Source organism: Motacilla alba, chromosome 1A (assembly GCF_015832195.1).
Source record: "Motacilla alba alba isolate MOTALB_02 chromosome 1A, Motacilla_alba_V1.0_pri, whole genome shotgun sequence".
Lineage (NCBI taxonomy): Eukaryota > Metazoa > Chordata > Aves > Passeriformes > Motacillidae > Motacilla > Motacilla alba.
Window position 1 is genome coordinate 2,239,374 of NC_052031.1, and position 23,919 is coordinate 2,263,292.

General features: G+C 46.3%; 1 protein-coding gene across 1 annotated transcript in view; it reads right to left on the reverse strand.

Moving 5' to 3' along the window:
- The window catches only part of EXOC4 (exocyst complex component 4), a 317,262-nt gene extending 308,433 nt beyond the window's left edge, over positions 1 to 8,829 (reverse strand). Inside the window, 1 exon segment of the mRNA XM_038153051.1 lies at positions 8,707 to 8,829. Coding sequence (XP_038008979.1) covers positions 8,707 to 8,792 — 86 coding nt within the window. The 5' untranslated portion in view covers positions 8,793 to 8,829.
- Between the last annotated feature and the right edge of the window lie 15,090 nt (positions 8,830 to 23,919).

The following is a 23,919-nucleotide window of genomic DNA, read 5'->3' on the forward strand; positions in this document are numbered from 1 at the left end:
TTTGCTTTGTCATTTGGGTTGGAGCCCTTGTGATCGCTGCATTTGTGGTGCTCCGACAGCCGAGGCCGAGCACGGCCACAGAGGAGAGCGGCACCGAGCCCGAGGGCAGCGGCTCCGCCCGGCGGGAACAGCACCGGGGAAGGGAAGAGAGGTCAGCCTGTGAGGGGAGGAACAAGGTACCGAGAATGGAGGAGATCAGTGTGTGAGGGGGGGAACAAGGTACCCGAGAATGGAGGAGATCAGTGTGTGAGGGGGGGAACAAGGTACCCGAGAATGGAGGAGGTCAGTGTGTGAGGGGAGGAACAAGGTACCCGAGAATGGAGGAGGTCAGTGTGTGAGGGGAGGAACAAGGTATCCGAGATGAGAGCAGAGGTCAGCGTGTGAGGGGAAGAACAGGGTACCCGAGAATCCGAGAACGGAGGATAGGTCAGTGTGTGAGGGGAGGAACAAGGTACCCGAGAATGGAGGAGGTCAGCGTGTGAGGGGAGGAACAAGGTACCCGAGAATGGAGGAGAGGTCAGTGTGTGAGGGGAGGAACAAGGTACCCGAGAATGGAGGAGAGGTCAGTGTGCGAGGGGAGGAACAAGGTACTCGAGAATGGAGGAGAGGTCAGCCTGTGAGGGGGGGAACAAGGTACCCGAGAATGGAGGAGGTCAGTGTGTGAGGGGGGCAACAAAGTACCCGAGAATGGAGGAGAGGTCAGTGTGTGAGAGGAAAAAAAACACTGAAAATGGAGGAGAGGTCAGCATGTGAGGGGGGGAACAAGGTACCCAAGAATGGAGGAGAGGTCAGTGTGTGAGGGGAAGAACAAGGTACCCGAGAATCCAAGAATGGAGGATAGGTCAGCGTATGAGGGGAGGAACAAGGTACCCGAGAATGGAGGAGAGGTCAGTGTGTGAGGGGAGGAACAAGGTACCCGAGAATGGAGGAGAGGTCAGCCTGTGAGGGGAGGAACAAGGTACCCGAGAATGGAGGAGAGGTCAGTGTGTGAGGGGAGGAACAAGGTACCCGAGAATGGAGGAGATCAGAGTGTGAAGGCGGGAACAAGGTACCCGAGAATGGAGGAGAGGTCAGCGTGTGAGGGGAGGAACAAGGTACCCGAGAATCCGAGAATGGAGAGGTCAGCGTGTGAGAGGAAAAAAACACTGAGAATGGAGGAGAGGTCAGCATGTGAGGGGAACAAGGTACCCGGGAAGGGAGGAGAGGTAGGGGGTGGGGGGGAAACAAAACACATGAGAAGGTAGGAGAAGGTCAGTCAGTGTGTGAGGGAACGAACAAGGTACCCGAAAAGAGAGGAGAATAAGGTACATGAGATGAGAGGAGAGGTTGGCGTGTGAGGGGAACAAGGTACCCGAGCAGAGAGAGATCATCTCCCACATTCACTGCCCAGCACACGCTGCCCTGAGCCGAGAGCTCCTCAGGTACCATCAAGCTGAAAATGATCCCAGGAATTGCTGCAGTGAGGGAGTTTGAAGTGCATGTTGTTGGGAGGATCAAGTGTTGACTTCCCAGAGGTGTGGAAGATGTGTTTAAGTGCTCTGCAAGCAATAACCCGTGACAAATGCACTCATTTGTTACTGCCTTCCCCTCCTCAAAGCTGGAAACACATCACACAGTGGCTTTGACACAGATCATTTCAAGGACTGGGCCTTGCCGTGAAAATGTCAAGTAACACCTGAGATCAAAGACACATTTTGAACACATTTACCTTATCAGTATTTAAGTCCCTGTGTTAATCAGAATAAAATGCCTAAGTGAGGAAACAATAAGATCTGCTCCTTTCTGAAATTCAGGGGTTTATTCGTATTTCCCCCTGCTTCCAACCTTATTTTTATGGGTGTAAAAACATCCTCTCTGGGGAAAAGAGCCTGTCCAGAGCAGTTCACAAATTCTTCCTCCTGACTTCCACCCCACAAGACATCACCAGCAGCTCCATTTCAAGAGATCACATTGAAAATGTTTTATAAAGCTCCCTGGGACAAGAAAAACTCTACTTCAACCCACTGTGTCTCCACTGAGCTACAAATTTCCACAGGTTCATTAAACTAAATGGACTTATTTGAATTTTTTAATTGAAAACTGTTGTCTTAAAGACAAGTCCCAAATGGGGTGATCTACAGCTTCCAGCACTATTTAACCTCAAAGTGTATAATCTGATAATTCATGTTTTGAAACCTCTCCAGAGGCTCATGGAAACCACTGTAAAAGTTGGGTCCTTATAAAACAAAGCCAGACAGAAGGAAAAAAAAATAAGACTCCAAAAGGTATTTAACAATTTAACTTGGCAGCAACATATTGAATGTTTTCTCATTATTTTCATAGGTTAATGGATTATTCCTGTGAAATTCTGGATTTGTGGAAATGAATTAAAGCATTCAGGAAAGATATTTCTTCACAGAGACCATGAGGGGCTGGAAAGCAGGTAATCAAAAATCATAGGGTCCAAGTCAATGGGCATGGGAAATGAGGTATTCTAAAGACTGATTGAACAATTATAAATAATAAATTAAAAAAAAAGAAGTGAAATCCTGAGGCCAGCACCTTCCACCCTCACCAAGGGGAACAAAGGTACTCAGCCTGCAGGGAACTCCCTCTCCCTTGTGCAAAGAAATAACTCACTACAAGAACGGCAGCACCAAGTCTGCTCACAATCCTGTTAAGCACCCAGAGCAAACAGAGCATTTGAAAACATTTTCCTCCTCTACTTACATTCCATTAATCTTTCATGCTGTTTACACAGTTGGTTAGAGCATTTTCAACAGAAGCTGGTGATCTTTTTATCATTGAGGACTTGCAGATGGGTACAGGAGAAACGCAGCAAAAAGGCTGAGCAGCCTCCAGCCATCTAAATAAACACCAGCAGGGAATTCTTTATTTTGCTAAATTAACCAACCTTTAATCAAATTTCCTCACCCCAATACAAATAATGCAAGGAGAGTGAGCGATCAGCTGGTTTCTGAAACAGAGACTGGACTGCAGTGGCTTCAACAGAATTGCCCTCCTTCAGATGGCTCCAGCAGCAGCTCAGGAAGTGTTTCAATCCCACGCACAGGAAAACCCCAGGGACACCAGGCAGCTGCACATTTCCCAGGTAGGAACAGGGATGGAGGCAGCAGACAGCCCCAGGAGATGGCACTTATACCTCCAGGCACAAGCAGAGGGACTCGGCTGCCACTCCACTGTGCGAGACCCTGTCCAGGACTGTCTCACATACAGGAAACCACGGGGAGCAGCTCTTCTTTTGGCAATTAACTTTAGATCCAAAAATTAACCCAACCATTCCATGTATTGCCACATTCTCAGGAGAAAGTCAAAGCCCTAAGGATCAGTATTTCCAGATCTGCAAGAGAAGAGGCTGACAGTGCTACTCAGCCCTGTCACCTGGATCATTAAAGCATAAAGAATATTGTGAGAGCCACTGCCCCCCTGCACCATGAACCCATCCTTGGTATCACACCTGCAGCAGGAGGCTTGGGGAATTTCATCATTCACCTGAAGGTTTCAAAGCAGCGCCAGAACCGCTTTGAACCTCTTGGCAACACCTCTGGAAGAGTTAAAAGCACAATAATTTCTTAACAAAACCCAGTATTTGCACTTCCTAGTTTTGCCAGGGTGGGTTCAACTCCAGCTCTGCACTGGCTGTAGCAAAAATAAGAGCTGAAAAATAAAGTACTTTGAGCTTTTAACTTGGCACAGTCACATCTGTTGTCCTTTTCTATGTGGTTGTGTATTCACATGTGCTCCTTTACTCATTTTTAAATGCAACTAAGGGTCTGTATCAATCTACAGCCCAACACTTGCAAAATACCTAAACATTTTATACAAGTGTCTGGAGATCATTTCAAGGAAATTTATAGTTTACAACCACACTCTGCAATACACAATTTATTTTCAGGGAATTTCTGAAGTACTTTTCTCATAGAAGAACTGCTACCTTTATAACACTGGAAAACACCATTTGCAATAAAAGTGGTTTTAAGAGACCATTACAGATCAGAATAACTCGAGTTTATTCCTTGTAGCAGCCATTTTCCAAATGCAACAGCTCCACATCCCCGTTCCTCACTCTCCATCACAAACTGGAATCTCACCTCTGCTGTTTTACACACAGAAAAGACCAAATGCCAGGCCATCAGAAAAAACCATTCAGCAAGTTCACTTATAATGAAAATAATGGCCACAAGCATTAAAGCAAAAGAATCCCACTTGTGAAAAGTGAAGTATGGTCAAGGTTTTTTGCCTGCAATCTCAGCTTCTGCAGAGATCTGTTGAGTGTGTCTGCTTCTGTGAAAGCTCAGCACAAAAATTTCACTGAGGTCTTATGAAGTCACTGCTAAAGTTTGTTTTCCCCCAATTAAAGAAGCTATTAAAGACCAGTTTTAAAAAATAGCAACCTTTAATTGGGAAGAATAACGCCCAACAATAAATAAAAAGCAGACACATTCACCAATTAAAAATCTGACAAGATCTCTCTGTTACAAAAAAAAAAAAAAAAAAGCATTTGCTAAATGCCAGGTTGCTTGTTTCAGAATACAAAAGCTGCTTCAACCAGCTACCAACAAAACAAAAGGTTAAGAAAAATCAATATACAAACACGTGTTTGTCCTCTGAGTGATAAAAGAAAATATTCCCCGAGTTGTCCTCCAGCAGGAGAGCCAAATTTGCTCTGTTATCTGCATGGTTTTTACAAAGACATTCCCAAAGCCCCTGGGATCAGCAGATTTCTGTGACAGCCTCTTGACCTTACAAAGTATCTTTTATTTAAGGAAATGGAGGGATCTTTCTCATCCACAAGGAATGAGCAGGTTTTGGAGGTGGGTGTGCTGAGGAATGAGCACAAGTGCAGCAGCACAGGGATAGATGCTGTAAAGCCCTGACATCCAATATCCACTTTGCAAGACACCATCCCAAGAACTGTTTTCTTGTAGCAAATAATGCTCATTTCTTCCCAGCACTCTGAGGACGAGAACAAATTGAAGACACTTGCAATAGCTCTGAAGGCACAGGGGAAAGAAGGAAAGCTCCCTGGAGCTGCAGCAAAAGTGGGAATTTAAGGGCAGACTTTGCAAACACTCATTAAGCTTCCCAGACACTCTTTACTTCCAAAAGATTTATTGCTGGGGACAATCCTTTTATTTCTCCTTGAGGAGAAACAAGAGGGGAATTAGCCAAGAACTCAGTGTGACCCCAGCACTGCTGGGGGTGGAACTACACCTTCCTAAATCTGGGAATTCCCTGGGAGCTCCTGGCTCTTCTGGGATGGATCAGTCCTGTCCTGGGTCAGCCGCACACTCCTGACAGTTCCAAATTAATCCATCCTCGAGGCTGCCTTTAGTCTCTGTTCTTGGCAACAACCGGAAAACCAAGGTGAATTCCATGAGCACATGGATCCTCCTACAGGAAACAACTGGCAAAGAACAAATGTGTTCCCTGACACAACAGGAAAAAGTGACACTTCAGAGGGCCAGAAAGGAATCACCAGGACTCTCTTTCCTGTTGGGTTTTTCTTCATCTCAGAGCTTTCTGTATCCAGAGCTGCTGAAAAGCAGCACCACAGAGGGCAGGGATAACTTAAAATTCCCAAACCAGAGCCCATAAAATTCCATTTCTGACTGGATTTTAGTGCTGCTAGGCAAGTTGAACTTGGTCATGGATCTCGCCCCAAACACCTTCCCTGGAAGTGACACGCTTCCTCCTGGGAAATCCAGTCACAAAACTACAAGAACTGCTAAATCAGAGATCACAGAAAAGGGAATTATTCAGTCTCTTGTGAGTGAGAGCTGCTGAGCTCAAGTAAATATCAGAAATTATCCCTTCATTAATAGAATAATTTCTATTTCCAGAAAGCCTTTCAGCTTCACACTTGAAAGCATTTCATAGACAATACGAAGAGATTTTGCAGACCTAAACAATGTTTATTTCTTGGAAAACATCCCTGTCTTTGCTATAACCAAGTAAAACATCAATACTTGAAGCAGCTCCTCTGGTTTTGTTTGTTTACAGCAGAAAAATGCAGTCAAACTTTTGCTATTTTTCATCCACTGTTCCCTTTATGGACCTTTCACACAGCAACAAGGGAGAAATAAACACCCTACATAAACAGGGACATGCAAGTGTAAAACCACAAGGATTGGCAGAAGCCTCTATTGTGCATAAATGTTTTGGAAATAAAGGCATCAACAAAAGGAAACTCAGCCACATTTCAAACGAACAGCTTGCTGTTAGGATTTGTAATATTTTTCTGAAGCTGAGTAAAATTACATTTAAGCCACACAAGTTTAAATTTGTCTGCACTGGTATTTTATGACCGTACAAACCACTAAAAAAATTCACCTGTTGCTTGGCAAGTGCATCCTCACCTGAGCTCCTACACAAAAACAACATCTGGAGAAAAGTGATTTAAATTCCTTTTCACACCATTTGCTTTCTGCACTTGGCTAAGCCTAAGAAACATCAATATTATTACCACAACACTTTTTCCTTCCTCTGCAATCAGTTCTACCCTCAGGTTTTCATGGTCTGGCTCAACCTGACACGTCAAGCTCTGCAGAGAATCTCTGCATCCAAACCAAGTTCTAATTAAATTCTGGAAGTTTAGTTATCAGGCGGTTCTGTTGAATAACTTTAATTTCATAAAGTCAGTAAATCAATGTTGTGTCTAAAACCCAGGCCTAAACTAACCAAGGTATCAGTGCCTGGAAGCCAAAGATTATAAGACAAACATTTCTTTTTATTTGGAGAACAGAACACTGTGAGCTCACTCTTCTGGTTTTAAATAAATTTAATAAGCCCGGATTTATTAAAATACAGGTACAAAAGGAAGACCTTAAAATACTCTTGGAAATTACAGGAAACATGGAAAAAGATGATTATAACAGGAAATGCTGCGCAACCAGTGCATGTTTATTATTCTTCCACTGACAGTGGCACCAGATGTTTTTTTTGTTTATAGAACCAAAATCTCCCTCAAGTTTTGCAAGATTTCAAAGGCCAGAGCAATGAAAAAAAATCGAATTTTGTCCTAAACATTTTCACAGAGGATATTTAAATCGTAACTTTTCCTAGATACAGAATTTGTGCCATAGTAACTTATCCAAAGGAACAGAATGACTACAGATTCTGTCCAAGACATTGGAGTAGGTGACAAAGTTTGGGACTCGTTACAACTGCCAGCACCCTGCTGGTGTGACTGCAGCTGCCCACACCTGCTGTGTGAGAACATTCAAAACACACAAGGACGTTTAAAACACGTGAGAACATTTCAAACCTTCAGCATGGGCAATCAGCTGCCAATCCTCCGGTTTTAAGCAGCACAGAAAATATTTACAAGCAGTTACAGAAAATACTAGAGGGGAAACAGTGAATTCACATCCAAGTCTTTCACAGAACCATCCTCCAGCAGAGCCAGGAGTGTGGGCAGACAAAAATCAGCGGCTAAACATGACTGGACACAACTCTTTCTTTTCAAGGCCCACAAGACAGACATGCAAGCGGCAGCACTTGGCCCACTCTGGCATTCCCACACAGGATGGAGTCTACCCACTGGACTTCCTGGTCCTCCAGATTTCCAACCAGATGAATTTTACTCAGTTGGAAGGTGGGGGGTCACTTATGGACCCTAATAACATGACAGTGTCCTGGCCTTCATGAATGGCATTAAGCTGGTACTACCTGCAGGGTTTACTCACAGCATCAGTGAATTTGGAAAAGATATCCAAGACCATTGAGTCCAACCTGTGACAGATCCCCACCCAAGCACTGAGTGTCACATCCAGTGTTTTCTTCAAAATCTCCAGGGATGGGGGTCCACCACTGCCCCTGGAGTGATGGAGTCCCTGCGGTGTTTGAAGACCTATCTCGTGTAGAAATTCCTCCTAAAATCCCCCCTGAGGCTCCCCTGGCCCAGCCTGAGGCCGTTCCCTCTCCTCCTGTCCCTGTTCCCTGCAGCACAGCCCGACCCCCCCGGCTGTCCCCTCCTGGCAGGGACTCGTGCAGAGCCACAAGGTCCCCCCTGAGCCTCCTTTGCTCCAGGCTCAGCCCCTTCCCAGCTCCCTCAGCCTCTCCTGGCTCTCCAAACCCTTCTCAGCTCCACTCCCTGTTCCCTCTCCAGCTCCTCAATGTCCTCTGAGTTGAGGAGCTCAGAACGGGACACAGCACCTGAGGTGTGACCTCATCAGTGCCAAGGACAGGGGAAAATAACTTCTTTGGTCCTGTGGCCACACTATTTTAGACACAGACCAGGTGCCATTGCTCTTCCTGCCCACCTGGGCTCGTGTTCAGCCGCTGTCAAGCAGCAGCCCCAGGTCCTGTCCTGCTGCACGAACTCCAGCCGCTCGGCCCCAGGCCGGAGCAGTGCCGGGGGTCACAAAACACGGCACCCGGCACTTGGCCTTGCTGTCACCGCCCCCAGTTGGTCTCAGCCCCTCTGAGCGCAGGATGAAGCAAAGCACCGGGAGCAGGAGGAAGAGCGCCGGGCAGGGCGGCAGGACAGCAGGACAGCCCTCAGGACAAGGCTTTCTCCAGCACTGCAGCCTCCTCAGCGCTCCAGGGCCGGCAGGGACCCATGCCTGGGCTCACCCCATGCCCAGGAAGGACCCTGCATCCCGGAAGCCCGAGCCGGGCAGGCCTCCCCAGCACATTACGGCCCGCACCCGGCCCTGGGGCACCCTCAGAGGCCCGGAGGATGCGGAGCGGGGCCGCCCGTACCTGATAACGGAGATGAGCAGCCCCGAGGGGTCCTTGCTCCTGCCCACACTGCTGCGGTACCTCCCAACCGCGTCGCCCGACGCCATCTTGCGCCCCCTCAAACACGGCGCAGACACACGTGCTGGCGCGCCGCAGCCAATCAGAAGCGAGGAGGGTGGCCTGTTGCCCAATAGAAGGCGATGAGGGCGGGGCACGCGGCATCAGGGCGGGGTGCAGCGCCGCGGAGCCTCCTGGGAGTTGTAGTTTTTATGCCGGCAGCGCTACAGATTCCCATGCAAACCTTCGACAGGTGGTTAAAAATGAGTCAAAGGTTAAAAAAGTATCGACCTGACAAGAGACACCTGCAAAGACACCTGTGCCCAAAAGCCGTCATTCACTCTGGGAGCGGTAGGAAATGGGGTGGGGGTATGTGGCACCAAAGCATCCCCTCAGAGCCTTCATGGAGCCGGGTCGGTTGAACAGTGAGGGATTTAAATGTTTATAGCGTTAAAAGTGGGTAAAGTGCGTTAAGTACTTAAATTAACTTGTTCGATGAATTAGTAATGCTAAATACTCACAGTGTGTCACAGCCTGAATGAGTCTGATCACAAATACACCCACAAGAGTTGCTGAAGCTTCCCTAAATTTAATGTCTTTAAGATACAATGTTATTAAGAGGAATTTCCCCAGTTTTCCGTGACAAGGCAGTGAGGTGACCAAAGATGAGCCCGCCCAGGGGGTCCCTGAAGTGAGCTCTGGAAGCAAACTGGAGCGTTTGGCACAGGAATTGCAGTTTTGGAGCAGATGGAGGTGACGGATTGGAATCTGTTCACAACCTCAAAAATGCTGCGACACCCAACCCTCACTGTGTGGGTCTCTTCCAACACAGGATATTCCGTGATCCTACAATGCTGGCATTCCATGATACTGAACACCAACCTCCTTGCCCCCAGTCCTTGCTTTACCACGGACACACTCCATCCCTTGCCAGAGGGGAATGAGCCCCAAAATGAGACCAAAATGGCCCCAAAATGAGCCCAAAATGAGACCAAAATGGCCCCTTTGGAAAAAGGAAAGGTGGATGTTGCTATGTCCAGGGCTGGAAATCCAAAGCTTGTTTTTCACCAACCATCAAATAAACCTCTCCCAAGAGCTGCCTTGCTTTCCCCATTTCTAGGTGAGGAATAAGAACACTTTTCCAGTCACATCCTTTGAGAGCTTGTGTTCTAAAACACCACACAAACCCCAGGACTGTTGTTACGGAGGGAGAATTCCTTAGGAAAGGCAGGAACAACCATCATTTGCATCACTTGGAGCTGTTGGGTGTTTTCTAACCCAGGTTCACTCCATCACATCAAACACGCTGCTCTTCCAGAAGTGTTTTTACTGCCCAAAGCTGCACCTTAACGATTTAATTGCATGGAAATTGCTGAAATCTGTAGGTGAGTCAAGAGTACCCATTTATACCAGCTGTATTTGAAACACAAGGTAATTGGAAGCATGATAATTCCTTATTTACAACGGGAGGAATTCCACCGTAGCTGTTAAGGAAGAGCCTCTATTTATTACAATCAACAGCTGTATCTGTGATCATTAGCAGAAGGGCAGAGCATGGGCCCTTTAATTCTGAAATAAAAGATACTTTATTCCTGAATAAGCAATGTGTTTTCAGAACAGGAGAATTACTCCAAAGTAAAGTGATTTTTATCTCCAGGTAGGGTGCGTGCTTCAGTGTGTTCCTGTGTAGCTGTTCTGCCACATTTTCCCTGTGCAGATGAGCTCTCAGCTCCATAATTCCCTACGCAGCGATGCCAAAATAAAAATCTCATTTTCCTTGTTTTTCTGAGCAGGTTTGCCAATGCCTTTGCCCAAGGACTGTGATTTGAATGGCGAGAGATTTGTGCACTGGCTGCAGGGAGTTTTTCCTCAAACTGCCGACTTGCCAATATTGTTTTTGTTAATTGGCAATTCCCATTGACTGCTCTGGACCAGCAGGGCCTGGAGCCTGCAGTGGGGGTGAAATCGATGGGTCCCACCTTTTCATTCCTGACAGCTGCAATAATCACCTCATTTAGGAGGAACTTCATCAGGACAAACAGCAGCAAATCTGCCCCAGAGCTGTGACCTGGCTGCTTTTCAGTTCTGGGCTCTAATTGCTAAACCACTGCCTGGTTTCATTGACTGGCCCTTTCCCTTCACTCCTCACCCAAGCAAAGCCACAGGTGGGAATTTTTGTTTTCTTTAAATGAAAGGGGAGAAATCCACAGAGGCCTGGCTGATGCAGCACGTGAAGGCTGAGGTCTCTCTTGGTTAATAATATATGATAAAATGAGGCTGTAGGGTCTTGAGAACATCATTTTTCCTTACACAATTTACAATGAAGGGTCTCAATCTGAAAACTGGTGGAAGGAAAACAGGGGAAAGAATTTTTTTTTTCTTTTTCACATAGTATTTTAGTGCTCTGAAGTGTATCTGGTAAAATGGGTCGTTCCTGGATTACTCAAACCAAAGAAAGTCCAAACTGATGAACAAAATGCTCATGATGAGGAATGAATCCTTGTCACAACTTGTCAATAGAGATCAGGTTGGCTCAGCAGAGGATCCCCCATTCAGAAGGGACTGGGAATCACAGATGGTTTCACTCGTCCTTCCAATCCATCCTCCCTTTAATAATAAAAAAGAAAAGGAGAAGCGAGCTTGTACTGAGCTATTCCTCATCAACAGGGTCGGTTTCTCACATAGTGCAGAGTTCTGCCAAAGAGAATTCTGAAGAGGCACAGACAGAGCACTTCTTTCACAAATATGGTTTATTCCTTTAGGTGATGCCTTGAGAAGGCTGAGCTAGGACAGAGGCTGGGCAGAGTCACAGAATAAAGCAGGGATTTATTCCAAGGATCTCCTCCCTGGATCCACCTTGGGCAGCACAAGAGCCCAGCCAGGGCTGCAGCCAAGAGGAACCCAAATGGTCCCAAAATGCACGAGCGCTGCCGGGGTCTCTCCCTTGGCTCAGCTCTGCTCCATTTGCCCCTTGCAGTTCATTGTCCCGTTCCAGCTTTAGCCCAGGCACTCCCACCCTGCTTGTTTGTCTCTCTGCAGCCCACGCTGTTTGTGCTCCTGGGCTGAGCTTTGGCTCATTTGTCCTTGGTCCCAGCTGGAGCAGGAATTGTTTTGTCCCCCTGCTCACCATCCCATAATATGAGCCCAGACCCACACACTGAAGCAGCAGAGAATGTGAAATATATAAAAGCTAAACCTGAGGCATCGTGGGAGGTGTTTTACAAACTCCACCGGCCTGAGTTCCATTCCTCATGTGACTTGTGTGACACTAAGGGATTGCTTCCCTCCTTTCCTGAGGTAATTTTACCTGCAATCCCTTTCCATAGTTTATTCCCTGATATTTTCTAAGTGTTTCCTAGGAATTCTTGGGAATTCCTAAACCTAAGAGTTTTGGGGCTGACGTACACATGGGGTCTCTCAACCGCAGCTTTAACAATTGGAAAAAATACCACAAGTGCTTTGTTATTTCATTTCAAACATTAATGAAAATGTCAGACCAAAGGGTTCAGCCCACACCACCTTCTTACAGGTGCAATTGCCTTGTGTGTAATGCCTTAATATTGGTTATAGTGAAAACCCTTTTGACTTCCAGCAGTGTAGATGGGAGCAGAGTGAAGACCAGAATTTCTATCTAAGCTGGTTCTGCCTGTAGAAAGTGAGCCTAATCCTGCTGGCATCTCTCAGTCAGTTTAATAAAATCTGTTTTACCCTTCTTACAGAGCTGGTCACCCCCATCAGCTGCATTAAGCTGAAATTGGTGCATAAAGAATCAGGCTCCAGTCACCCTTTTCTTACAAATAATTCTGGTTTTCTTATGAAGCTTTACCGAGCTTTGCCGAACTGCCTGAGTAAAGAATTGATTACAAGTGTGCTGAAACATCAGGATTTGGCTCTAGGATTATTCACACACCTGGATGACCTTGTTATTCCTATTTACCATTTAATAAGTGTGAACTAAAGCTGGTTCATGTTGTTTTTTGGATTTTCTGCACAGCAACAATCAGTCTCTAGCACATAGCTGCCATCATTCTTTGTGTCTCTGTGAACAAGAAGAAACTCCTGGGGCAGGAGAAGAAGTTGCCCGGCTCAATGCTGGGAATCAAGGCAGAGATATGATTCAAATGTCTCCTTATTGTTTTTTGCCTCCTGACATTTCCCACGTTGCGCTGTGTTCTGCTGCTGCAGAAAAATAATAGCTAAGATTAAGTTAAGTGGAAAAACACTGCTGCTTTTCCAATGTCAAAGCCACAGAACCTCTGGTAATGCAGTCCCTGAAGGAAAGCAGAGCAGGTGTGAGGCGTTGCTCTTCACAGGCAGGTAAAATGCTGTAAGAGAGGATGTTCTCCTTCCATTAACCATTAAAAGAAACTTCCAGTTATTTGGTTTATTTTTCCCCCTTTATTTTACTTACCCTCACTAAAGGAATACTGTTTCTACCATTGTCCATAGGCATTTTCCAAGTCCTCAGGTGAACGGGCGCAGGCTGCTTGTTGGCTTCTTGAAATTAAAATCCTAAAGTCCTTATCTTCCTTTGGAACCATGAAAAACCTCAGGTATATGAGAGACATAAAAAACAACACTCCCATTCCAACTCGCCCATGTTTAATTATGTTTTTTCCCCCCCTTCTGTAAAGAAGTCTTTAGATCCCACCCAGAAACTTCTTCTTTTAACCCAGCTCCATTAAGTCCCTCATGACTTGAAGATTTGTTGGGCATCAGCTCTTGCCTCATGTGAATTCCAAGCCTAAATTCCTACAGTTTTGGGGAAAACAGGTGGCTGGATAGAAAAGAAAATCCCAGAAGTCCTGCTGGCACTGAGAGGGAATTGGAACCACTTGGATCATCTATCCCAGCAAATCCATTTGGGAGGAAGAGTTAATGGATGCCTCAACCCCAGGAAAAACCCTCAGACCAGAGCTCCACCTCATTAAAGCACAGGCAGCTGAGCACAACAAATGCTGCAGATAAGGCTTCAGAAATTCCAGTGCTCACAGAAATATTTCATCCTGCTGAATGCAGCTTTGGATATTTTCTGGCTTGTGTAAGTAGAAGCTCCAGGCAAGAGAAACAACAAGAACTTGAACTGAAGTGAGTAAAACTCCCGGTACCGGCAACGCGCTCTTGTATTTGCAAGGGAAGCAGCAGTGGTATCAATCCTCCTGAAATGAGACATCAGCCAGCCAATTTCAAGGCTTGTCTTGCAGAAAATGGGGCACAAGATTCAGCAGCTGAACAGTCCTGCTGGCCTCAAATTTAATTTGCTCCGAGGTGATATAAGAGCAGGATAATACGATGGTTGTTGTACTTCTAGAGAGCTTTTGACAAAGTAAATCTATCACTGACAGGCACCACAACCCCCGTTTCACAGGAGGAACTGTGGCCCAGGAATGCTAAAATCAAGCACACAACAACAGTCCCCACTTACCTGACAATCTCAAGGATTTGCTGCCAAGAGGGGAAGAAACTGGAATGATCTGTGCTCGGTCTGCAGCTCAACACAGGAGCTTTGATGGATATTCAAAAGATCAATTGCCTGGTCAGGTTCTGCTCCCAGGGAACAAGTGATGGCATGAGAGGAAACGGCCTCAAGCTGCACCAGGGAACATTCAGTTTGGACATCAGGAGGAATTTTTTTCATGGAAAGGGCTGTCAAGCATTGGAATGAGTGCTCAGGGAGGTGGTGGAGTCCCCATCCCTGGAGGTGTCCAAGGAGGTGGCACTCAATGCTCTGAGTGGGAGACAAGGTGGGGATCAGTCACAGGTTGGACACCATTGTCTTGCAGGTCTTTCCCAACCCAAATGATTCCGTGATTTTACAGAGAATGAGAGGTGTCTTTGAAAGGGCTTCCCACACTGCTGTTAGAAATCTGAGCCACTGTTTGACCAGCACCTTCTTGCCCTTCATTTTCACTAAAAAACAAAAATCAGGCAGAAAAGGGGTTTGTTTTGGGGAGTTTCTTTAAGCAAAAGCCCTTCAGACCTTCTGTACTGTAATATCCCACTCTGAGCTTCAATGATCCTGTGTCTGTCCCATGGGGCGGATGGTTTTGGCTCTGTTGCCTCTGGTGGTGCCAGTTAAATTCACCCTGACCACTGTTGTGATCCCTCCCCTGCCCGTGCCTGCGACAGTGTGAGGTCAGGACGAGAGGAAACATCCTCAAGTTGTGCCAGGGGAGGTTTATATTGGATATTAGGATTTTTTTTTCTATGGGAAAGGTTGTAAAGAATTTGAGCAGGCTTCCCAGGGCAGTGGTGGACTGACCATCCCTGGAAGTGTTCAAAAAATGTGAGGATGGGGCACTTGAGGGCATGGTTTAATGGGGAACGTGGTGATGCTGGGTTGACAGTTGGACTTGATGGTCTGAAAGGTCTTTTCCAACCTTAACAATTCCATGATTTTATGTGCCCATACTCAGCTCTGCAGCTGAGGTGATGGAGAAGGGTTTGACTTTCCCCTCACCCAAAAACTTTACAATGCATCACGTTGGAATTATTCCAGTTTGGTGAGGAAGATGAACCCTGAACTGCCCTGACTCTCAGGCTGGGCAAATCTAAAATTTCTGGACAATCCCATCAGGCAGCCTCAGAGCTCCAACTGGAACCTGTTGAGCAGCAACCAATCTAAAAGAGGTCAGTGATGGCGATTCCCAAATATTTGGTGGTGTGAACGGTTTGTGGGCAGAGCGAGGATGCTCAGAGAGCTGCAGGCTTTTAAAGCCTTGTGATAAAGGGCCAAGTGAAGCACCAAATCTACAGGAACAGACTTAAATCAACTTTATTGCACAGCAGTGTTCTGTGGGCACTGAATAAGGCTGAAGACGGATGGTTTCAATTTTTTCTGTCAGCAAGAAGGACAAAATCAGCAAGACAGATCCTTGCAGATGAACCCCACGACTCCTTCACCACTGCAGGGTTGGAGACACGGCAGAGTGGGAGATTTTGGGCTGTTTCACCCATAATCTTTCAGTCACCAAAAGATCTGACAGCGCTTTAAAAGATGTCAGTGGAGCAGAGGTGACATTTGAGGTCCACATGACCTTTGGAACACAAGAAAGATGATTCTCTTGCGAGATTCACTTGGAATTGCAGGAATTTAAGCTGTCAGTACACCTGAAAAGTTCCTAGAGGTGGTGGTGTATCCAAATGATTCAGCAGAGGTTTTGTGATTCCCATTGAAAGTCTGGTCAGGCAATAGTAAATGCTCAGCAAGAAAATGAAGTGTTACCTGCTGTACATCTATAAAATGAAATGTAATGTGATAAAATGAACTAAAAGGTCTCCTCATCTCCACGTTAAAAATGGCATTGGTGTGACTGCTGTTGCTGTGTAACAATTCCCCTTCAGGAAAGGCAACTCCTACAAAGTAACATCAGGTTTTTTTCTCATGATCTTTATGGGTTTGGGGAAGAAAAACATTTCAAGGAGTACCCAGCTGCAGGGGTCTGGTGAAATATTAGATCAGCACAGGTAACAGGTATTTCCCACAAACTAAGAGGTGTCTGTCAGGGCAGGTGCTGGAGATGACCGGGCACTGAAGCCCATTCAGCTGCTCTTTTTGCTGTCTTTCATCACCCCTTTACTGCCACCCTCCATTCCCCATCCTTCTCCAAATCATCTCCTGCTTCCCACTGTGTCCCCTCTTCCTTCATCTTCACATTTTCCTAATGTCTTCCACTAAACAGCACTGATATTTTTAAAATTGTAGTGACACAACCTAAATTCACAAATCATTGTGCTGCTGGTTCCAGTGTTAGATCTTTCTCCTTAACTCATGTACCTCATCTATTTGAATTATAAACTCATCAGGGCAGAGGCCACATTTTAACTGTAGCATAGTGGAGATTGATGTAGCATAATTAAGCAGGATAATAAAATACACCTCAGTGAAGGCTGAAATGGAAATTGTGGAACCCACATTGGTTTCATCGCTCTTAAAGTGAACATGTGATGACTTTTTCTTACTTCTTTCCTAATTTAGATGAGGGGACTTTATGCAGTGAAATTGTTACTGAGAAAGATCTGCTGATGGGCTGCTCACCCAGTCATACCCTGTCCCAACAGGACTGAAATTGTGTCCCATGTGTCCTGTTTTACCTTCCTCAGGCCTTCAGCCATTTCCTGGGCCTGCAAGAAAACTGGAGAGGGATTTTGGACAGGGACATGGAGTGTTAGAATAAGGGGGAATGGATTTACTCTGCCAGAGGGCAGGCATGGATGGGATCTTGGGAGGGAATTCCTGGCTGTGCTGGAATTCTCAGAGCAGCTGGGGCTGCCCCTGCATCCCTGCAGTGTCCAAGGCCAGTTTGGACACTGAGGCTTGGAGCACCCTGGGATGGTGGAAGATATCTCTGCCCATGGTAGGGGGTGGCACTGGATGGGCTTTAAGGTCCCTTCCCACCCAAACCATTCCATGATTCTGTGATTTGGTGCCACCGTGGTAGAAGATCTCCAGACCTCTCCACCTTTTTCTGTCCCTGTGACAGCCTCATGAAACTGAGATCAGCATCTTTCTGGTGTTGGGGGCTACAGAACCTGGACATGTGATAACAACAAATATCCGTGCTAGATCTGTGTTCTCCTGAAATTCTCTGTATTGCTAGCAAGATTCCCTCATGGATCACTGTCCCAGGGAGCAGAGCGGCCCCACCCAACCATGCTCATGGCATTCAACAGGGCAGCCATGGATTCAGGCAGACAAGAAGAGCTGAAAAGTGTGGGACAGTACACAGCCTTTGCTGTGTGCTTCTCACACCGAGGTAGAAAGGAACCAGAGGCCATAAACACAGCCACACTTTCATTTTTCCAAGGGAAGAAGCAATAAGTTTGTAGCCTTGGGTTATGAGCCTCTCGGTCTCTCAATCACAGTCTCAGCAACCAGCTGTGTTCATTATGAGTTCAGTAAATTTTGGGAGCTTTGCAAAATGCTGCAGCCTCTTCAGCAAGAAGCTGTTTGTCTGAAGTGGGTTTAGCTCAGTGAATACAGAAGTTGCAGGAAAAGCCATGGGGGTAGAGATATTCCTCAGTGTAATTTTTCAAAGTTAATGCTCCCCTGCTTCCATGGAATAAGAAGGGGCTGGAATATCTATGAGAACTTTATTCCCACCACAGCTGGAAATATAAATCAACATGCTGCAGAAGGAAAACAAAATCCAGAGATTATTTTCCCTTGTTTGGGTTCCTTCTTTCCATGGTGTCTCCACGTGCTCAGTTCTCCCTGAGCTGGGAAAGAGCAGGGAATACAGAGAGAGCCTGGAGCCACCATGGATCACAGCAAATGGAGCAGCTGGGCTGGCACACACCTGGAACCTCTGGGTCCAGCTCTCTCCTCTGGAAGGTGTCCATGACAATGGATCTTGGGAATGCAGCAAAAAAAAATTTTTAATCCCTCCAGGCTCTCTAGATGCCAACATTTTCACCAGTAACCATCCCTTGAGACAGAAAGTTTTCATTCTGCAACTCAGAAGCTTCTTTACCCCAGCAGAGCTGCTCACTGTCCTCATTCTCAGCCAGAATAAGGCAAGTCCTGCCTCCTGCTTCAAAGAATGTGATGTTGTCACCCTTTCTCCATCCAATCCATCCAATAAACGCAGAGATGAACACAGCTCACTGTCTGAACCCCTGTCACAGGAAGGAGTGGCCTCCTGTGGTGGTAGCACAGGGATTAGAGCACTCATCCTTGAGCAGTTCCTCTCACCCCTCTCCTCCTGGGGACCACACAACCCCACACTGAAATCAGTAAGGCTCCTTCAGTCCCAGGCTGAAGTTCTTTGAATTGCAAAACCCACCCAAAAAGTGAAAATGATCAAAACAAATTAAAAAAAAAAAAAAAGAAACAAAAATTTGAGATCTGGCATCAAGCCAGGTAAAATTGAAGTGTTCCAAACTCCTGCAGGTATCAAAGGAAAAGGGAGACAATTCAGGCTGAGAATGAGAGGTGCAGAAAGCCCTGATTAGGAGAGTGGCACTGTGGCCCTGATGAAGGAATGAGAGGGGACAGATGGAGTTAAACATCAAAGTACAGACAGGTGAGATTATAACAGAATGAAACCCAAGCATAGGCTAATGTTCTGCTGGGAATTTGCTGTGCTGCAAGGAGCAATTTTCCCATTGTCTCTGCTTGAAAATCCTCTGTGCAAAGAAGACCTTTGGCAACTCGGATCTGGATTTGGCATTGCAAAACAACATTAATCCTCAGCAATTACAAAGTGTTTTCAGGCTGACCTTCTCCTGCCACATGGAAGCTGGGCAGGAGGAAGAGCCAGAGGTTTGGAATGTGTCTCTGAGGCTTGGATCATAATGAAAACATTCATGCTGCAATCAGAGAGTGGCTGCAGACCGTGTGGATGTGCCTGGGAGAGCTTTAAAAGCTGTTTGGGGAGGCAGAGAGAGGGGCAGCATCCACAATGTGATGCTCAGAGCCAGCTGCAAGCCCTGCCCGAGACGCAGCAGAAATGAGTGTTTAGCTCAGCATCCCTCTAATTAGTGCTGCTGGTAATTGACTCTATGGGTTAAAACTACAGCCTGGCAGCTGGGGCTCTTTGTAGGTCATGACCCAGGTGAAGCCAAAAATCAGCTGGCAGCAAAAAGTGGCATCCTTAGCTGGAGGTATCCACGTGTGGTTGCACTTCCCAGGACACACTGGCCCATGTGGGGACTTGGAGCTGCCTCAAGTGGCCTGTGGTGTGGGAGCCTTTGGAGAAGAGATGGATCCACAAAAACGCTGGGATCAGGAAGTTAAGACAAGTGCTTGGCTGATTTTGTAAGGAAGAAGGGAGATTGTGGTGTGAGGGAAAGACTCAGCCTGGATTCTGGAATGCTCCATGGATCGTTCCCTGCTGTGTTGAGGGAAAGAGCCAGCAGCCATTCCAGGAGACCCAACCCTCCTCTTTTAGGACTTGGCTTAGCCTTCCTCCCAGGGACTGGCCAAATACCAATGGGAATGGGGCTCTGTGGGGCAGGAGGCCATGTGGCAGAGTGAGATTTCTTAAGGCAGTTTGAGTTATTAAGGAGTATCTCCAACAAGTGGCTGTGTTGCTCTCCCACCTTCCTTCTACCACTTCCAGATCATTCCCTGGCACTTCAAGACATTCCTGTGTTTTCCTCATTGTCAGCACTGAATCAGGAGATGTGCAGCTGCTAAAGTTTTCTGGAGCATTTGCCCAGCTACTCACAGCACTCAGGTCCCAAAATGACTTGGGCCAACAGAGGGAATTCAGGATTTTAATGAGCTATCACATCCTGAGGTTGTAGTAGAACTACACCAGCAGCAAATCCTATTTGCTGTCCCATTCCATGGTCCCTGCTCGAGGGTGCTGACACACTGCTCACTTCTGCTGGAGGAGAAAAGTCTTTTTGTGCTGAGAATAATGAATGGCCTGAGCCAAAGTGTGGCCAGATGGTCCCAATCAGCAGTTGTTTATAGCCAGACCTGGGAGAACAGGTCAGGCAAACCCCCTGACCCTAATGCTGTCTGCAGAAAAATAATCAATTTACAAGGCCAGGCAGAGTGACCTGTGAGCCCTGTTTGTTGATCCAAGACATAATGGCTCAATAGCTTTAATTATTAAAGCCAGAACAGACAACCATTGATCCTCCCACTTAGTGCCATCTCTCAGCCTCAGGGCCAGGGATTCAGAGCAGGGGAATTTGCAGGGAAAGAGAGAGAACTTTGAAAGGCTGATCCACTGGATCACCAAAATTTTGGACCCTGATTTTGAAATCTGGCTCCCACCTGTCCATCCATTCCAGCACCTCAGAGCAACCAAGTGATGACCCTTCCCTGAGAACACAAGTTCCTACTTCTCAGCTTAACAAGGCATTGAAAAAGTCATTTATAGAGTTGACCCAGATCATCTTTTCTCTCCAACAGTTCACAAAGCAATCGGTGTAAAGGACATTAATCAAGTTGGCGCCAAGAGGTAATTGAAGACAGTAATTACTCAGTTTTTATAGAGCTGGAAATGTAATAAGGATTTTAAGAAAGTAATAAGTGAAGCTTTCTGCTGAGAGATCCCCTGGTGCACACAGTTTAGCCAAGGGCCCATCTTTTTGAAAATACATTTTCGTGTAGTTATTACATCACTGTCTTGCTGGGACATCTCTCCTGAGCTTTTGTAAATGTAATGGGCTTTGCTGAATCTGAATCCACCATCTCTGCATCCCGAATTTTTGTGGCAGATTGACACCTCTAATGCAGCAATAATGCAGGAAACAGCAAACACACATTTTTGTGCTTTACCTTCTCCCAGCTCCTGCCTTCCCTGCTCCAACCTGGTAGATTTCTGTCAGGCGCCCAATTTTTCGTTCTGCTTTGGAAGCCATGACAAAAAGGATCTGATTAAATTTCCCAAAGGCACATTCAGCTTGTGCAGCAGCTCTGAGGCTTTTTGTGGTCAGAAATGGAGGCAAATTTCCTGGCAGGCTCAAAGGCCATTTCATCTGCTTCCACCACAACATTCCGCAACAGAAAGAAAAGCTGGGATGAAACGGGAAATTCAACTTCACTTAAACCTGATGAAAAGTGACAAAAGCTCCCTGTTTATGCAGAATACCCCGAGTTCTGTGAGATGCTGGTCCAGTCTTTCCCTGATTCCTTGGTCAAATTTGGGATCCATCCCACTCCTGAGTCCTCTCCTTACCTGGTGCTGGTTCCTTACGGGCTCTGAAGCACAAACCTAAATTGCTCCATGCCTTTGTTTCTCTACCTTTGCTTACTTTCCTCTGAATAACCTCCATAATCCTTTGAAAATGGAATTGCTGCTTGTTGGGCACCTCTTCTGTCCAGACTTGTCCCTTGAGTTACTGATGGGGACTGTAAACTCTTCAAGGCAAGCAGCAAATACGCTTTAATTTGCATATTTGCAAATCGGTTTGCACAGCGTGGTGGCACTAGCAGGTGCTGCTGGAATAAGAAGCCTCAGTCTTGGCTGAATGGGTTAATTAGGGAGAGGTGACAAAAAGCTGGGGTGATGTCCCATGCTCACACTCTCAATTTGGTACTAAGGCCTGGCATGACCCTGGTTCTTTTAAAATTATTTTACCGTAAGTTCCAGCTGCATCTGCATTCAGACATTCTGGGCTGGGAGCACACATTCCATCACTCCAGCAGGTAGCTGCAAGAGGAAGCTCAAGTTGAAGAATTATTTGGGCTATGTCTGGTTCTGGCTCTCCTCCAAGGCCAGACAGCTCATTACTAGCAAAGCACTTCTGTCCTACAGGGTTTTGTGGCTTTCTGGCTCTGATCTTTGATGAAATTTCATTTCATGGCAGGTCTATTCACAATATCTCCTCCCTAACAAGGACCACTCCCTCTGGAGGGAGAAATCTTACGTGATGTTGCTGGGATGGGATCCACCTGGCTCTGCTTCAACCTCTTCCCTGCCTTGCAGCCAGCAAAGTCCTCTGAAGCTCCAGGAAGAGAAAACTGGGGTTGAATTAATCACCTGTGGTTCTAGATGCATTTTCTGCATCGTACAACTCATCTCTGCATTCACTTGTTGGTCTCATTATGTTTGATTAAAATTTGGTAGGGGATTCTAGGACCTTCCAGTGACCCATTGTGGTGTATGCTGGAAATTTATTCAGGTCAATTAGACATCTGCCACGTTCAGCCTCAAAGGCCATGACATATGTTTGCTCAACAGGGTATGGCAACAAGGAGAAATTGAATTTGCATGCCGAGCAAGGTGCCACGACAGCGTATCAATATCGGTTTTTAATGAGGTGTGCTGGCTTTCACAGGCAGCAAAAAGTGTAAATGCATGCTGCAGTGTCAACAAATGCCAGTCAAAGGAATCTCTGCGTGGTGCCTGAATGCAAAAGACATAGAGAGATAGGAGGGATCATTTGGATCAGCTTGTGGACTCCAAGAATTGAATCAACTTGCATTTCTTTGGCTGCACTTGCCCCAGGTAAAATCCCCTTCCAGCTGAGGCACCTCAAAACCTGGGGGCTGTTTTGGGCCCCTCATGGCAAGAAAGCCACTGAGGGGCTGGAGAGTGTCCAGAGAAGGGAGTGGAGCTGGTAAGGGGCTGGAGAACCAGGAGAAGCTGAGGGAGCTGGGCAGGGGCTGAGCCTGGAGCAGAGGAGGCTCAGGGGGGACCTTGTGGCTCTGCACGAGTCCCTGCCAGGAGGGGACAGCTGGGGGGGTCGGGCTGTGCTGCAGGGAACAGGGACAGGAGGAGAGGGAATGGCCTCAGGCTGGGCTAGGGGAGATTTAGATTGGATATTAGGAAAGATTTCATCCCTGAAAGGGTTGTCCAGCCCTGGCACAGCTGCCCCCGGCAGTGGCGGAGTCACCATCCTTGGAAGTGTTAAAAAAATTTGTAAATGTAGCTTTTTGTGATATGGTTTAGTGGGCATTCAAGCGAAGGTTGGACTTGATCTTTTGAAGAAGGTGATGATCTTTTGAAGACCTCTTGAAGGTCTTTTCCAGCCTTACTGATTCTATGGTTCTGACTTTCCCAAGCCAAGGGTGGTTGCAGAGGGAGAAAGAGAATCCAGAATTCCTGAGTGTCCGATGATACCAGACTAACAGGGACCCTCCCATTTACTGCCATGTGTAAAGTGAGTGCAAACACAGACACAGCCTGTAGCCAGGCATGATCAAATGTAAAAATATGTAATTTATTAATGCAGCTCCCTCAAAAACACATGGCTGGTTCACTCAAAGAATCCCAGAATATTTTGGGGTGAAAGGGACCTTGAAGATAATCTCATTCCAGCCCCCTGCCATGGGCAGGCACACCTTCCCCCAGACCAGGCTGCTCAAATACTGAATTTTGGGCACTCAGGATATTAAAGAGGCCACTGATTGATTTGAATGTTTCCTTTATTTCTAATTTCTTTGGTCTGAAAAGTAACTTCTTCACCAGTTTAGCTGAGTAGCTGTTCCCTGCCAGTTGTCCCAAATGGAGAGTATTGTACACATTTTCCATAATTAGCTAATTTAACCAGCTAATTTAACATCAGTAGCAAATCTGTGAGTTGAACACCAGCAAATGAACTCATTAAAGAGAAAAGGACTAGTGCTTTCTCCTTTCTTGATCTTTTTTTTTTTTGTGTTCCCTCTAGTCTTGCACTTTTAGCAAGATGCTCTGGGGAAATCAGGATTTCAGGGAAATTTGGATGATCAAATAAAGAGGGATTTATTGATGAATTAAAAAGGATGCACTGCAA